At 46.2% G+C, this 14,783-nt stretch overlaps 1 protein-coding gene across 4 annotated transcripts; it reads left to right on the forward strand.

Moving 5' to 3' along the window:
* The first annotated feature begins 695 nt into the window (after nt 1–695).
* LOC128787522 (uncharacterized) lies at nt 696–10,245 on the forward strand. Of its 4 annotated transcripts, none has more exons than XM_053941705.1 (15): nt 696–782; nt 990–1,144; nt 1,619–1,760; nt 2,546–2,916; nt 3,697–3,791; nt 4,195–4,264; nt 4,780–4,883; nt 5,310–5,364; nt 5,542–5,633; nt 6,025–6,079; nt 6,193–6,278; nt 6,673–6,727; nt 7,874–8,021; nt 9,573–9,627; nt 9,958–10,245. In XM_053941705.1, the coding sequence occupies exons 2-13, from the start codon at nt 1,136–1,138 to the stop codon at nt 7,904–7,906; spliced, it is 1,167 nt and encodes a 388-aa protein (XP_053797680.1). In that variant the 5' UTR covers nt 696–782; nt 990–1,135; the 3' UTR covers nt 7,907–8,021; nt 9,573–9,627; nt 9,958–10,245. The 4 variants fall into 4 exon arrangements, with proteins under 4 accessions (XP_053797680.1, XP_053797681.1, XP_053797682.1 ...); XM_053941706.1 differs by having other exon boundaries at nt 6,028–6,079; XM_053941707.1 differs by lacking the exons at nt 4,195–4,264; nt 7,874–8,021; nt 9,573–9,627; nt 9,958–10,245.
* The last annotated feature ends 4,538 nt before the right edge of the window (nt 10,246–14,783 follow it).

The following is a 14,783-nucleotide window of genomic DNA, read 5'->3' on the forward strand; positions in this document are numbered from 1 at the left end:
GGTGTGGCCTGGTGGGGTTTCTTTAGCCACAGAAAGGCTCCAGTGATGCTCGGGTTCCTCGGGCTGAGGGCGGCGGGAGGTGCAGCTGTGCCCCCCCCGCTCTGCCCCGTGAGGCCCCACGTGCGGAGCTGTGCCCAGCTGTGCCCAGCAGCAGCAGGATGTGCCTGTGGAGCAGGGCCGGAGGAGGCCGTGGGGATGGATGCGTGGAGGCCTGGAGCACCTGTCCCCTGCAGCCAGGCTGGGAGAGCCGGGGCTCTCCCGCCTGGGGAGGAGCAGGGTGCGGGGAGGCCTCATTGCGGCCTTGCAGCGCCCAAAGGGGGCAGAGAGCGATGGGGGAAGGGGAAGGGTTTTAGACGAGGAGGGGGAGATTGGGATCAGATGTTCGGAAGAGCTGTGAGGGCGGTGAGACGTTGGAACAGGCTGCCCAGAGGAGCTGTGGATGCCCTGTGCCTGGAGCGTTCCAGGCCGGGCTGGGCAGGGCCCTGAGCACCCTGGCCTGCTGGGTGGCAGCAGCAGCAGCAGGTGATTGTTGAGGTGCCTCCATGGCCTTCTGGAGCTCCATGGCTGAGCACAGCGGACAGCAGTTACCTGGGCATGGAATGTTGCCACCGGTTGCCAGGGGCACTCCTGCTCCCAAGGTTCTGTTGGCACGGAGTCTGTTGAGCCAGTTGACGGATTCTCTGCTGCGCAGCAGACGCGGAGCATCCGTCTTCTCCATCCCGGGAGGGAATAGAGAGCCATTTGCTGACATTTGCGAGCCAAACTCTGGACTGACCGTACGGGTGAGTGCAGACCATTCTTGCAAAGGCTTCTGATGCTGTGGGGCTGGGCTGGGCTGGGCTGCAGGTGGGCTCAAGTCCCAGAGTCACAGACTTTGCCTCTAGCTTTGCACGAGACATGGGGACTCGGGAATGGGAGTCTTGGAGCATGGGGGTGTTCAAGAAAACTGGCAATCCAAATGCATAATCTCTCCTCTACTTTCCTGATAGGTTTGGAAGAGCAGTTTTCTGTCACTCCGAAAAATTGGCAGTGGGCTGCCCAAAGGAACCAAAGGGATTGATCACATCCCTGACATTCCTTTTTTTTTGGAGTTTGTCCCACTTACTTTGACGGTGGTTTTTGATCACAAAACACCATGAGCTCAGTAAGTACTTTGCTACTCAATGCAAATCTGATTCTTGAAACAATTTCCAGGGTACTTCTAGAAAGCATTTCAAGAGTTTGTAGCAAATGTAGAGGAACAGAAGCCTTTGAAAACTTCATGGAACTTGATGTTCTGGAATTGTGAAGGTTTTGAATCTCTGTGGGTGTTAGCAGTAGTGCAGAAATGCTTATGGTGTGAGCAGCAGCCTGCTGGAATTGGGAACTGGTCTCCTCATTTCCAAGCCATTGGGACAGGACCTTTCTCGGGGAGGCAGCTTGTCGGAGATCAGGGGTGCCGTCTTTTCCCTGATGTGATGTGCTCAGGTGGGAATGGCCCATAGCAGCATTTGGTGTGCATTCCAGCCTTTGCAGGAGAGTTTTCTGTATCCTTGTGTGCTGTCATTGGTGTTGCAAAAACCGAGGGCCATGTTCATATCAGTGGCACAGAAAATGCTAAGGCTTTGTTCCCTCTCAGCGTCAGCGAAAGCGCCCTGGAGGAGCAATTGATTCCAGACCAGCTCGGAAACGGAGCAGGCTGCTGCCCTCCAGCGCAGGTGGGACTTCGCAGACGGAGCCAAGAGACCTTGAGGAAAGTGCTACACCCGCTTTTGAGCCTGGTAAGAACAGAGACTGCTTCTGGAGGGTTGAAGACCATCTGGCCATGTGCTTTTGCCAGTTTCTAGGCCCTTTCCTGGGGAGGAAGGGAAGCCTTGGGATTGAGGAAGCACCTGGAATGGCATCCCTAAACAGCGAGCCTTCAGACAACTGTTTTGGTTTGTTACTGAGATCAGTATTGCTGCTGCTCCTTATTGCTGCTGTTATTGGCGGCCAGTGAGAGAGGAGCTGTGTAGGGAAGGTCCTCAAGTGCTGCTCAAAGACCTGAATGCGTGTTCTGATCAGCTGGCAGTCACTGCATCTTCCACAGTGGAGGGTGGCAAGCTGAGTTTGGGATCTCCCAAGCTGGATGAAGATAAGGAAACTTTGTCATTAGCTCTGGCCCATCCTTCAGGGGAACATGTACAGCATGATACTTTAAAATTAGGATCCCCTCTATGATTACAGTTTTGGTGGGACTTTTTTTCCCACTGTGTGCTAAACATTCCCCTATATGAAATGAATCATCTGTTGATGTGAACCTCCCATAAGCTGTTGTCATTGAACAGAACCTGTGAGGAGCTCAGCTGCTCTCCTTCTTGTGCTGTCCCTTCAGAGGGACAGGGCTGGCAATGCTCTCTGTGGACTGTTGAGGGCAAAGCTTGAGTGAAATGTTGGACACATTCCTGAAAAAAAAAAGACCTAAAGCACAGTAAATCCAACCTCAGCCTATTCCACACTGGCAACCCATTTCCTTCCTCTGCAATCTCTGATTTGATTCTAATGTTATCTTTTTCAACTGGTGAAGAAGTCATAGATCTCACAGGTGAAGACACCATAGATCTCACAGGCGAAGATGTCATAGAGCTCAGAGTTGAAGATGTCATAGATCTCACAGGTGAAGAAGAAGTCATAGATCTCACAGGTGAAGACGCTGTAGATCTCACAGGTGAAGAAGAAGTCATAGATCTCACAGGCGAAGACGTCGTAGATCTCACAGGTGAAGAAGAAGTCATAGATCTCACAGGTGAAGAAGAAGTCATAGATCTCACAGGCGAAGAAGTCATAGATCTCACAGGTGAAGAAGTCATAGATCTCACAGGCGAAGACGTCGTAGATCTCACAGGTGAATCTTCGGAGCCTGAAGTCATCATTATCAGTGACGATGAGTCTCCTATGGTAAGTAGTGAATGGCACACTCCTCTCCATCTTGCATTCAAATTAGTTTCTCTTGAGCTCCTGGGCTTGTCTTCTGACATCTAACTATCTCTTTGAGTATCACTTGTAGAGACTGGAAGAATAATCTAAAAGAGCTTGTTGCTGATTAAAAGAAAAAAATTTAAAGAAAAAGGAAGGGAGAGGACAGGAAGTCTTTGACTTCCCAAATAAGAGGTTTTTTTTAGCTGCAACATCAGTTTAAGGTGCTCTTATCACTGAGGTGCCAAGCGCAACTGCAGCTGACTGGGGTGCAAACTAGATGTATTTTTATTACTCCAAGAAATCTTTAAAAATGTCACTTTTTTTTCTTTTCATTTCCCCTGCTGTTTGAAAGAATAGCCCTTGATCCAGCCCACAGTGTAGTTTATTCCATCAGTTCTGGGGTGTCGCTGCTGCCGTGCAAAGCAGAATATGCAACAGGCATAACATCAAGGGTACCCCCTGACAGCGTTATTCCTGAGCCTTTGCAAAGGAAAGGCCTCAAACTTTACAACAGAACCTGCATGACCCAGCTCCAGTTCCACCAAAAGCAAGAGTGGGTTTGGGTTTGGGGTTCTTTCATTAGCAACTGTTAATCTAATACAACATATTTTTGGATACCACAGCGCATTTGCCAGTTTGGGGGTAAGAGAGGGAAAGAAACAGCTCCAGGCCTAAATGCAATTAGGAAACTGCAATGGGGGAGCGGGGAGTAGAGTGTTCAGGTGGTTCCTAAGTGCCTCCATGTCTACCCCATTGCAGGACAGGGAGCAGAGCCAGCAGCAGCTGCATCTTTCCAGAGCATCAGCCGAGCCACTGGCAAGGGATGATGAAGAAGAACCAAGAGACATTGATGGGTATGTGACAGATAACTTGACTCTCTAAAATCTAATTTCTGATACACAGATACAGAAGCTTTGCCAAGCTTCTGGGTTCTGCTTGATTCTGTGCCAAAACTTCAGAATTGGAATAGAGTGGCCTGATGGAAAGAGAAGCAGTTTTAAAAAACCCAACAAAAGAAACAAAAAAATCCAGTAGAGACCATTCTTCTCTGTGCATGAAGCCATTACTGAATGTTTCTTCAGTATGGCTTGGAATGCTTGCAGTATGTAAAAGCTGTGGGAATGATTGTATTGCTGGGCTGAGATATTGCTAAATCAAAACAGGGGATGTTTTAAGTACCAACATTTTCTTTAGTGGCAACCCTTGGTGCCCAGGAAATAAATGGCTCCATGTTTAAATGGCTGCATGTTCTTCTAGTTCCGCTCTCTCTAGTGATTGGCTGCTATTTGATTTCGATCTTCCATATTGGTCAGATGAGGACTCAGAGGTGAGGATCCACATGTCCTTGTCCTTTCTGGTTTTTGGGAGGGAAAGGGACAAAAGGGGAGCTGCACAACTCAGTTGTTTTAGGTGGGTGCCACGGGCAGCTGGCTGGAAGCACAGCCCTTGCTGGGAAGCTCCAACTTGCCCATTCCTCCAAGTCCCCTCTTGCTGGTGTCCACAGAGGGAGAAGCCCTTGCCAGGATGGCACTGGCAGATCTGTCTGTTCCTTACAGTTCTAGCACTGAGTGACAGACAGCACATAGCCCAAGTCCCGTTTTCCTGGTGCCGATAGAGCAGCAAACTGGAATTCTTTACTCCCAAATTTCTGTTGTGGCTTCCTTTCTTCAGCAGTGGTTCACCTTGTACTGAGTGTTTATGGATATCACATTTGAATGTTCCCTTTTGAGGGAGAAAGAGGGAAAGAAACAGCTCTAGGCCCAGATCCAGTTAGGGAGCTGAAACAGGGGAGGAAGGTATTCAGGTGGTTCCTAATTTGTCTCCATTTCTACCCCACTGCAGGACAGGGAGCAGAACCAGCAGCACCCACATGTTTCCAGTGCATCAGGGAATTCAGCTGATCTACTGGCAAGTGATGATGAAGAGGAACCAAGAGAGGTTGATGGGTATGCAAGAGAGAAAGTGTCTCTCTAAACTCTAATTTCTGATATATGGTAAAACTAATTTTTTTTGCCAAGCTTTTGTGTTCTTCTTGATTCTGTGCAAAACAGTTCAGACCTGGAATAAAGTGGTCTGTCTGCAAAGGTAATAATGAAAAGGAAAAAAAAAAAAAAAAAAAGAAGAAAAACCCAACCTGCAAAATCCAGCAGAAACCTTTCCTCTCTGTTCATAAAGCCATTTAGGCAAATGGCTTCACACATGCTGAAATTCTTGCAGTACATAAAAGTTCTTGGAATGATTGTGTTGCTGGGATGGGATATTGCAAAATCAGGATATGGAATGTTTCAATAACTGACAGTTTGTGTACTGGTAACTCTTGGTTCACAGTGAAATTAATGGCTGCATGTTCTTTCTGGTTCTGTTCTCTCTAGTGCATGGCCAGCAGGTCCTGCTAGTCCTCTGGCTGAGGAGAATGAGGCCTCAGAGGTGAGGATCCACATGTTGATTTATTCATCCAGCATGAAGTGTTTAGGGCTGTGTCAGCAGAATTTGCTCTTCTGGGGGCGAACAAGGGAAAAAAACAGCTCCAGGCCAAATTGAATTAGGGAACTGAAATAAGGGAGCAGGGAGCAAGGTGTTCAGGTGGTTTCTATCTCGCTGCAGGACTGGGAGCCCCCACATTTTTTCAGAGCAGCAGAGAATTCAGCTGAGCTACCTGCAAGGGATACTGAAGAGGAGCCAAGAGATAATCAAGGGTATGGGAGAGAGAAGTTGTTTCTCTAATTTCTGATACATGGTAAAGCCAATTTTTCACTAAGCTTTTGGGTTCTGCTTGATTCTGTGGCAAAACATCGGACCAGGAATACGGTGTCCTGAAGAGAAGTAATGGAAAAAACAAGCAGCAAAATCCAGTAGAAGCCATTCTTCTTTGTGCATGAAGACATTATTAAATGTTTCTTAAATAAGGCTTGAGGTATACTGAAATGCTTGCAGTACATAAAAGCTCTGGGAATGATTGTGTTGTTGGGCTGGGATGTTGCTAAATCAGAATAGGGAATGTTTTGATTTCTGACAGTTTCTGTTTCAGCAGTCCTTGGTGCCCAGTGAAGTTAATGCTGTGTGTACTTCTGGTTCTGTTCTCTTTAGCAGATGGCCAGACGGTGTATACGTTGCTCTGTTTCCGGTGTATTTTTACCCAGGGGTAAGGACCCACACCTCCAGCCCAAGTCCAGTTAGGGAACTGAGACAGGGGAGCATGGAGGAGGGTGTTCAGCTGGATCCTAAATTGCCTCCATTTCTACTCCGTTGCAACAGTGGTGGTATTTGCAGCAACAGCTACATTTCATCAGAGCAGTGCTAGCGATGGGGAACAATGAAGAGGAACAAAGAGATAATGATGAGTACGTAAGAGAAAATATCTCTTCAAAGTCTAATTTCAACCATACAGTAGAAACATTTTTCCCAAGCTTTTGGGGTCTACTTGATTCTGTGTGAAAAAATCTGACTTGGCATATAGTGGCCTGTCTGGAAGAGAACCAACTAACTGGAGAAAAGCAAACACCAAAGTCAAGAAGAAGCCTTACTTCTCTCTTCAGCAACACTGAATACTTCTCAGAAAATGGCCTGAGTTGCACTGCAGTACATAAAAGCTTTTGGAATGATTGTGTTACTGGGCTGGGATGTTGCTAAATCAGAATGGGGGATGTTTCAATCTCTTACAGTTTATGTATCAATAACCCTTGATGGACAGTGGAACTAATGGCTGCATGTTCTTTCTGGTTCTTTTCCCTCTAGGGCACAGCCAGCAGGTCCTGCCAGTCCTCCAGCTAGTGAGGATGAGGACTCAGAGGTGGGAATCCACATGTTCTCATAATTTCTACTTTGTGGGAGGGGAGGGGACAGAGGGGGAGCTGCACAACTCAGTTGCTTTAGGTGGGTGCCACGGGCAGCCGGCTGGAAGCACAGCCCTTGCTGGGAAGCTCCGACTTGCACGTCCCTCCAAGTCCCTCCTTGGTGGGGTCCACAGAGGGAGAAGCCCTTGCCAGGATGGCACTGGCAGATCTGTCTGTTCCTTACAGTTCTAGCACTGAGTGACAGACTGCACGTAGCCCAAGTCCCGTTTTCCTGGTGCCGATAGAGCAGCAAACTGGAATTCTTTACTCCCAAATTTCTGTTGTGGCTTCCTTTCTTCAGCAGTGGTTCACCTTATACTGAGTGTTTTTGAATATCACATTTGAATGTTCCCTTTTGAGGGAGAAAGAGGGAAAGAAACAGCTCCAAGTCAAATCCAAATAGGGAACAGGAACAGGGGAGGAGGGTGTTCAGGGGGTTCCTAAGCTGCCTCTGTTTCTACCCTGTTGCAGTAGTGAGAGCAGAATCAGCAGCACTCACTTCTTTGTTTTTCAGGGCAGCAGCTCTTTGTGCTACTGCTTTGAATGCTCTTAAGCAAACTTAGAGGGTGATACCCTACCCTTCCTCACCTCCTCTGCTGTAACTGCTTTCTGAGCTGGGGTTTGTGTGCAGCACCAGGGGGGGCACACCAAATCTCATTGTATCTTCTTTTCTCTCCCTTCCCATGTGCATCGATGGAAGCTTCTTGAAGGTGAGTGGATGTTTTACAGTTGGTAATGGAATTGTCTTAGACATAGCTGTTGTTTTTGGGGTTCTTTTTTTTTGTTCATTTGTTTGGTTTTGTGTTGGTTTTTTTTTTTTTTCAAGAAACTCAAGAAGCAGGGATTGAAAATGCCTTTAGCAAAAGACAAAGGACTGTGCTTTAATAGACCAAGTGTGCTGGTCTGTAGCAGAATAGTCACAATGTCTGGAAGGGTCCAGCCTTACTATTTGGGAAAGTAGTTTGTTTAGGATTGTTTTTAACCAAGCTGAACAGAGTCCATTTAAAATAGGAACCATTACTGACTATTTATATAACTAATTTCAAGGGTAGCACCAGGGAGAGAGAGAATAATAGGTCTAACTTCTGACAATTAACTTACAGTGCATGGACAGGAAAGGAGAAATGTTACACTGAACAGCCAGGAGCAGGTGGCTGGCTCTGGTAATGGAGCAGGAGCTAATGATGTACCTGTGGCTGACTTAGCCCCTGCAGAACAGGGAGCAGAGGAGGAGGACACTGAAAGTTCAGAGTACGTATGGCTCGTGCCCCACCAAACACAGAATTCTGTGCCTTTCTTTCTTTTCTGTGTAGGACTAAGTTATACAGGAATGCCTGGGTTATCTTTGAGGCCTTCCCATACTCCATGTACTTCCCTCCTTCTCCCATGTTGCAGGATGATCAAATGATACCATTTGCATTTTGGGAGAAAAAAGCAGCCCAAAGCAGATGTACATCTTTGCACAGAGCCTTAGAGATGAGTGTGGGGGTATGGCAAGGAAAGGGGATTGGTCCCAGGCCATAGCTCAGTATTGCCTTTGCTTTTTTTGACAAGCTCTAGTAGTGATGTTGGACATGGAAATGCTTCCATTGTAATCAACGGGCCTTGGCATCACGGGGCCAGCAGGCAGCAGCTGGGCAAATTCTAACAAAAATTCCCTGCTGGAACGGTGCCAGCTGGTTGCCTTTCTCCTGGAGCTGGAGCCCTTCTTCCCAAGGTAGATTTTTTTGCACACAGGCAGTTGTGGAGGTCATGCTTTTATGGCCACTGCTGGATGTCACAAGCCCTGGTTTGCTTGCTTCTGTGATGGAGATCTTGCAGTTCAAGCTGGATGCCTGCACAGTAAAATCCCCATTCTGCAGAGGAACAGGAAAGTCCTGCTCTAGGAGCACTCCATCAGGATAAGATGCAGTTCATTAGACTGATTAAATTAAACCAGGTGTCTGTGTCACTAGGGAAGAACATGAGAATTATGGCATAAAGTTTTCTAAAGTGTTTTTTTGGGGTGGGGGGAAAGACACAGGTTTTAATAAAGCTGGTGTGCTTTGAGCCTTTTGGAAAGGCAACGTAGGAGACAACTTGAATATGGAACTTTTAGGTGTCAGGCCTTAAATATGCCACCTAAAGGGGTTCAACTATTCTAAACCATCATGCATTTTGGCAATGAACTTGTCGATGTTTAAGTTTTGGTTGTTAAGTCTGTAGGTGAACAAATCCCTACCCTTGGTTAATATAAAGAAGAAACGCTTTGTTCCTCCAGTCTCAAGCTTCTCAGTTACTGAATGTAACTGCTGTGTTTAGTTGAGGCTGAAAGAGCTCAGTGCTGCAGCATTTAAAATTGACCAAAGGCTCCTTCCCAGGGCTGGATCTTGCCAGAGCTGTGTTACTCTGTAGTTTAAAACGGGGTCCTGGAATGAATATTCTGGGGTGAAAATAGGACAGCAGAGGACAGCAGGATGCTGTAGTTACAAAGCTGTTACTGATGACCTGCTGGAAGTCGAGGTTGCCATACACAAACTGGCCAGTGCTAGAGACTGCTGTTACTTCAAATCCCAGAGCAGGGTGACTGACTGCACCTTTCTCCTAGTGAAAACCAGGACACCCTTTCCCTCAGGGCAGGGAGACCCCAAGTCCTCATCAAATGCAGCAGACAGAGACTTGGAGACAGCAGGGCTCTTCAAAGGAAATGTGTCATGGCTAGTCAGTGCAGTTGTATGAAAATGTGAGACTTTATGTATCAATAACCACTGAAGTGTGGTTATATTAACAGCTGCATGTTCTCTCTGGTTCTGTTTCCTCTAGTGCACAGCAAGGAGTTGTCATTAGGTGTCCGATTTGCATGGAATATTACGCAGAGGTAAGGATCCACCTGTTGTTGTCCTTTCTGCTTTGTGGGAGGAGAAAGCCAGAAGGGGAGCTGCGCAAATCAGTTGGATGATGTGGGATGCTGTGGGCAGCTGGCTGGAAGCACAGCCCTTGCTGTGAAGCTCCACAAGTCATCAATGTAGAGGGAATGTAGGTGAATGTAGAGGGAGAAGCCCTTGCCAAGATGGCACTGGCAGATCTGTGGGTCCCTCATTATTCTAACTGATTCAGAGATGCTCTGAGTCTCATTTGCCTGGTGCCAATTGAGCAGCAAACTCAAATTCTTTCCTTCCAATGCATGTTGTGGTTTTCTTTCTTCCAGTTTGTGCGACGTGGACGACAGCTTGTGGCAGCCCTGTGTGGCCATGTCTTCTGCAGTAGATGCCTCCCTATTGCCCTTGAGGCTTCTCACATGTGCCCAGTCTGCAGAATGTACCTCGATCCAGAGCTGTACCATCACATTTATTTATGAGTGCTTCTGCTTCTCAGGACAGACTGAGACGGATCTTGGACAATAGGCAGAGACTTGTTTCTTTACGTATATAGTTCTTCCTGTATATAGTTTCATTTTTGCTGAATTCAATTTAAATAAAGTTTTGATTGATTTTAACATACTGTGTCTGCTCTTCTGTCTGCACTGCGCTGATAGACAGAGATGTTGAACAGGTGGAAATAAGGCTCTTTGTTGGAGCACTCAGAAGCTCATTCTTTTCATCTCCCTGTAGTCATTGATTTGGGGGCAATGTGCTAAAGCCATAAGCTTGGTAGTTCTTGTGGCCAGCGTGTGTTGTACGGGGAAAAAGAAACAGGCCTTCCTTGTGGGGCAAGGCCTTGCATTTCTCAGGGCAGACTCTGGTGGGTGTTTTGGTGAAAATGTCATGATTTCGGTGCTCTGAAGATTGATGTAACAGTAGGTTGTTCACAGATGCAAAGAAAAGAGTTTTTGAGAATAACTTGTAGGTATCCAGACAGCTTGTTTATGGTCCAAGATGCTCCATTATGTTGTGGTTAAAGCATTCCATTGATGACTGCCAGCTGATGACAGGAGCACCGCCAGCTTCTCTGAAGCTCTTCACCCTTCTAAAAAGCCTGTAAGCTTAAGGGCAATCACAAGAATATAGATGTGTAGACTGCTGTGTTCAACACTTAGCCTGCAAAACAGGAGACAGAAGTAAGTAGTCAGGTGAAGAAACAAAGCAACTGCCATGAGCATCACCATCATCACCATCACCATTTACCTTTCCCACTGCAAAAGCAAGTTGTCTCCAGAAGGGACAGGGAGCTAGCAGCAGCTCCTAGACCCAGGGTGCTGTCGTGGGCTGGCAGCAAGTGTGGCCCCATCCATCACAGGGAGTTACGTGGGATGTGCCAATGGCATGTACCTATAGTAAAAAAGGCAACCCCAACGGGGAAGAAATGATGATGTCTGGCTCCAGGTCAGAAGGCTGAAGGATAGCTTTATTAAAACTAAACCATATTACATATCATATACTATTTAAAGAGAGACTATCCTATTCTACATACATCCTTCTTACCTATCTATCAACTAACAACTCGTGACTGCCTGCGGAGAGTCCGAGACACAGCTGGATCCAATTGGTCATTGAACCCAAACAACCGTCACCAGAATCCAATCAAGCAATCACTTCAGGTAAACAATCTCCACACCAAATTCCACATGGGGAAAACAAAGGAGCAGAGATAAAGACTGTTTTCTCTTCTTCTCTCTGGGCTTCTCCTGAGAGACAGAATTATGTCTCTCTGTCCAGAGAATGTGAATGCCCCATGTACCTGTCCATATATTCGGGAGAATACTTGTGCTGAAGGCACAAGTCTTTAACCACCTGCAGGGCTAAGCAAGACTGGCACTTCCCATGCTCTGGTTTCAATGCTGGTGAACAATTCCATCTGCCAGCTGGCCATGGTACTTCACAGCTGAAGTGCTGCTGAAATAACCTTGCCTGCATGGTAGCCCTGCACAGGGGCTTGTATACATTTCCCCTTGAAAAATTCTTCTCTTTCATCAGTGGAGTTTTCACTTCCTGGGGATGGAAAGCCCAAGGAAAAAGAAACCATTGTTGACTTTGCTACCTACCCACCACCAATGCATGTTGTGCACCCAGGGTTCATTTAAGGGCATTTGCAATCAGAATGCCAAATTTCTTGCTGCTTGAGGAGAAAGAAAAAAAAAAATGGTTATTTTGTTACACTGATATTTCTAATCTCTCTGGATTAAAAGATTAAAGATTGCTGTGAGTCGTCCAATACAAAAAAGCACTGCTTCCTTTTGTAAAGTAACTTTTTAACTGGTATTTTTAGGATAGGAATTCTGTAGTTCTCTTGCAGTTTATGGATTTCATAGGTTTTATATTTGGGAAGCTATGCTTTTACTTCTTCCAGCAGATCCAAACCGCTGCTTTGATTTGTTTGCTTGTTTTACAGCTTTACAGCTGCTCCAGAAGTTTTCATCTCTAGCAATTTGCTATGTTGTGCTGGAAGTTGCAAGTCAGCTTAGTTAAAAGCAGACCAGTTTGGATTAATATGGGAGATGAAAGCAAATGGCAAGCAAAAGGAGTGGTTGACGAGGCATTGATGTTCTGAGGTGGCCAGAGGCCATTTTGGAGGCTGATGTAACAAGTTTGCCTGCTAAATATTCTGGTAAGGCACCTGCTGTCACTTAGCTTTAGGTAAGCCACAAAACCAGGGAGGGGTGAACAATAAAAAAGTTAAATTAAATTTAAATAAAACAAAAATATAAAACAGGATCAGTTAATATTATCCCAATATTAGGCTCTAAAAACATTATTGGCCCTTGCAACTTCCCTTGGTTTCTGTTTCACCTGCAGGACTTCAGGCCTGACATGTGTTTTCCTGGGCATGAAACCTACAGAGCAAAACAGGAGTGGGCCTTGGATGGCTCCTGTTCCTGTCCCCACCACAGGCATGTGCCACGCCTTGGCAACGTGAAGATCTTTCACTCTTGTTTTTCCCCCTTGGTAATGTGGGAATAATGTCACTCATTTTCTCTTAGAAAACACAGACTCTAAGTATTCATGTGCTCCATTGGAAAGAGCTGTCTAAAAGCTGTGAGATTATTTGATCCATAATAATTAGGGTTTCTTCTTCCCTGAACACCACCTTGAATATCTAAAATTCTTTCTCCAGTACTTATGGTCATTAACTTTTCCTTATTTTGCTCTCCCAGGTATGTTGTTTATACTCTATACTAATTTCTGCTGCTTCCAACACACAGTGGCAAAATAACTAATTTAATATGTCAGACACAGTTATGGAAAATAAAAACCGTGTGTGCCTAATGACTGAAACTCAGCTAAAGTTAGTGCGTTGTCTTTGCACTGCAGCTGAATCCTAATGATTCTGTTCCTTAAACTGGCACAGTAGACCAGCACGTTAGGTGTCCTCATTTAATGAGGAGGGAAATAAAAAAAGTCTGGAATATTTTCAACCAAACATTTCTGGATGTAGAAGTCACCTCCATTCTGCAATCCATGGCAAGGCTCAGAAAACTGCAGTTTTTTCAGAGAAGTTTTTTTTCCAAGTGCAAGAAAACAAGGCTCATTCTCTCCTCTTCTGACCCACACCTCTGCCAGCTGCAATATTATCAGATCACCTGGTGCAGTTCAGGAAAATAGAGGGTGACATGCTTTAATTTTATTCTCCCAGAGGATGCATAGGTATGTAAATTCACACCTGCTTGCCCCAGGGATGCAGGAACCCCACTGACATTTTCAGTGTCAGGATTCCTCCTCCTTATACTTTGGATTTAATTTAAGACCTTTGTGGAGGTAGAAAGCTGAGTGTGTGCACAAAGCATTACCACAGCTGACCCAGCCCTGCTGTATTGAAGAGGGCAGTTTTAACAAAGCCACGTGGAGAGACGCAGGGATGTGTTTTCCAGACTACACATGGCACAGGAATGACTCCAGTACAAATTCCTTCAAGGAGTATATGGTGCACACCCCACCAAGAGGACAATCCCCAAAGAGCTCATTCCATCACTGATTGGTAGGAGCAGGGAAAAAAAGCTTTGAAAGCCCAGAAAGCAGAGATGCAGCATATTGGCACTCTTCATTTATCAAAATCCATCCCTTATCTTTGCTCCCAAGACACTGCATGATGGAGCAGCCTGACCCCTTCCTACCTGCCCAGCTCCTGTTTATGCTTCTAATTCCACGTTTCTCCATCCAGGGATGAGAATTCCATCACCTTCACTTGTTGTGGTCTGTGCATGCTACAGCTTCAGGCCAGCAAAGTTCCAAAGAACTGCTAAAATTCTCTTTAAAAGAAGTCTAAACATTATGAGCTGTGAGGAACTGCTTGAAGGGGCAAGCATCACTCCGGATTGCATCTAGTACAGGTTTTGAGGCTGGGCACTAGGTACAGGCATTTAGGCACCAAACTTGAACACAGCTTAAAATGGAGTTTTGAATAGTATGTTTTTATGTACAGAGTTCGATGCTGGCTGTGTAGAGGGAGCCACGTGGTGCCCATCACAAAGGGCTCTTCTCAGCATGCAGACACCTTAATGGCTGTGTGAGGGCAGCAGACACAGCCTGGAGAGAGGTGGGTGTTTTCCCCCTTGTAACAACGTGTTTTTTTAGAAAAGGCAAAAGCAGACTGCCTGAGGGAGCAGATGAAAGCAGCATATCTGAAAAGGGAAGGAACATGGCTACAGGACAATAACAATTTTGCCCCCTCAGTGAGACCCATCATCATCCCGTGCCAAGGACCAGGAACTGAAATGTAGTGAACAACTGCACAGATCCCCAGTAAACTCCTTCCAGTGCTCAGCCTTCCTGCTCCTAAGTGGGCAGCAAAGCTTGGCCAACTGAAGGTGACCCAAATATATCCAGGTTTTTGGAGGATGGAAGATGCACCAAAGCCTCCGTCCTTTGCCAAGAGAAGCATTTAGGAGGGTGCAAAGCAGCGCCAGCAATAAAAAGCCGACCTGGGAGAGAGGAAGGGTGGTACATGAGGCAAAATATCCTTGGTGATTACACAGTAGTGGCACCTGAAAGAAATTACTGGGGTGATGGGGAACACAAGTGCCTCAGGGCCAGCTTTCCTGTGGGGTGGGCACTCTGAGTCTTTCCCAGCTGCTCAGCCATGCACAGTCTGGAACAAGTG

This window comes from Vidua chalybeata, chromosome 4, assembly GCF_026979565.1.
Source record: "Vidua chalybeata isolate OUT-0048 chromosome 4, bVidCha1 merged haplotype, whole genome shotgun sequence".
NCBI lineage: Eukaryota > Metazoa > Chordata > Aves > Passeriformes > Viduidae > Vidua > Vidua chalybeata.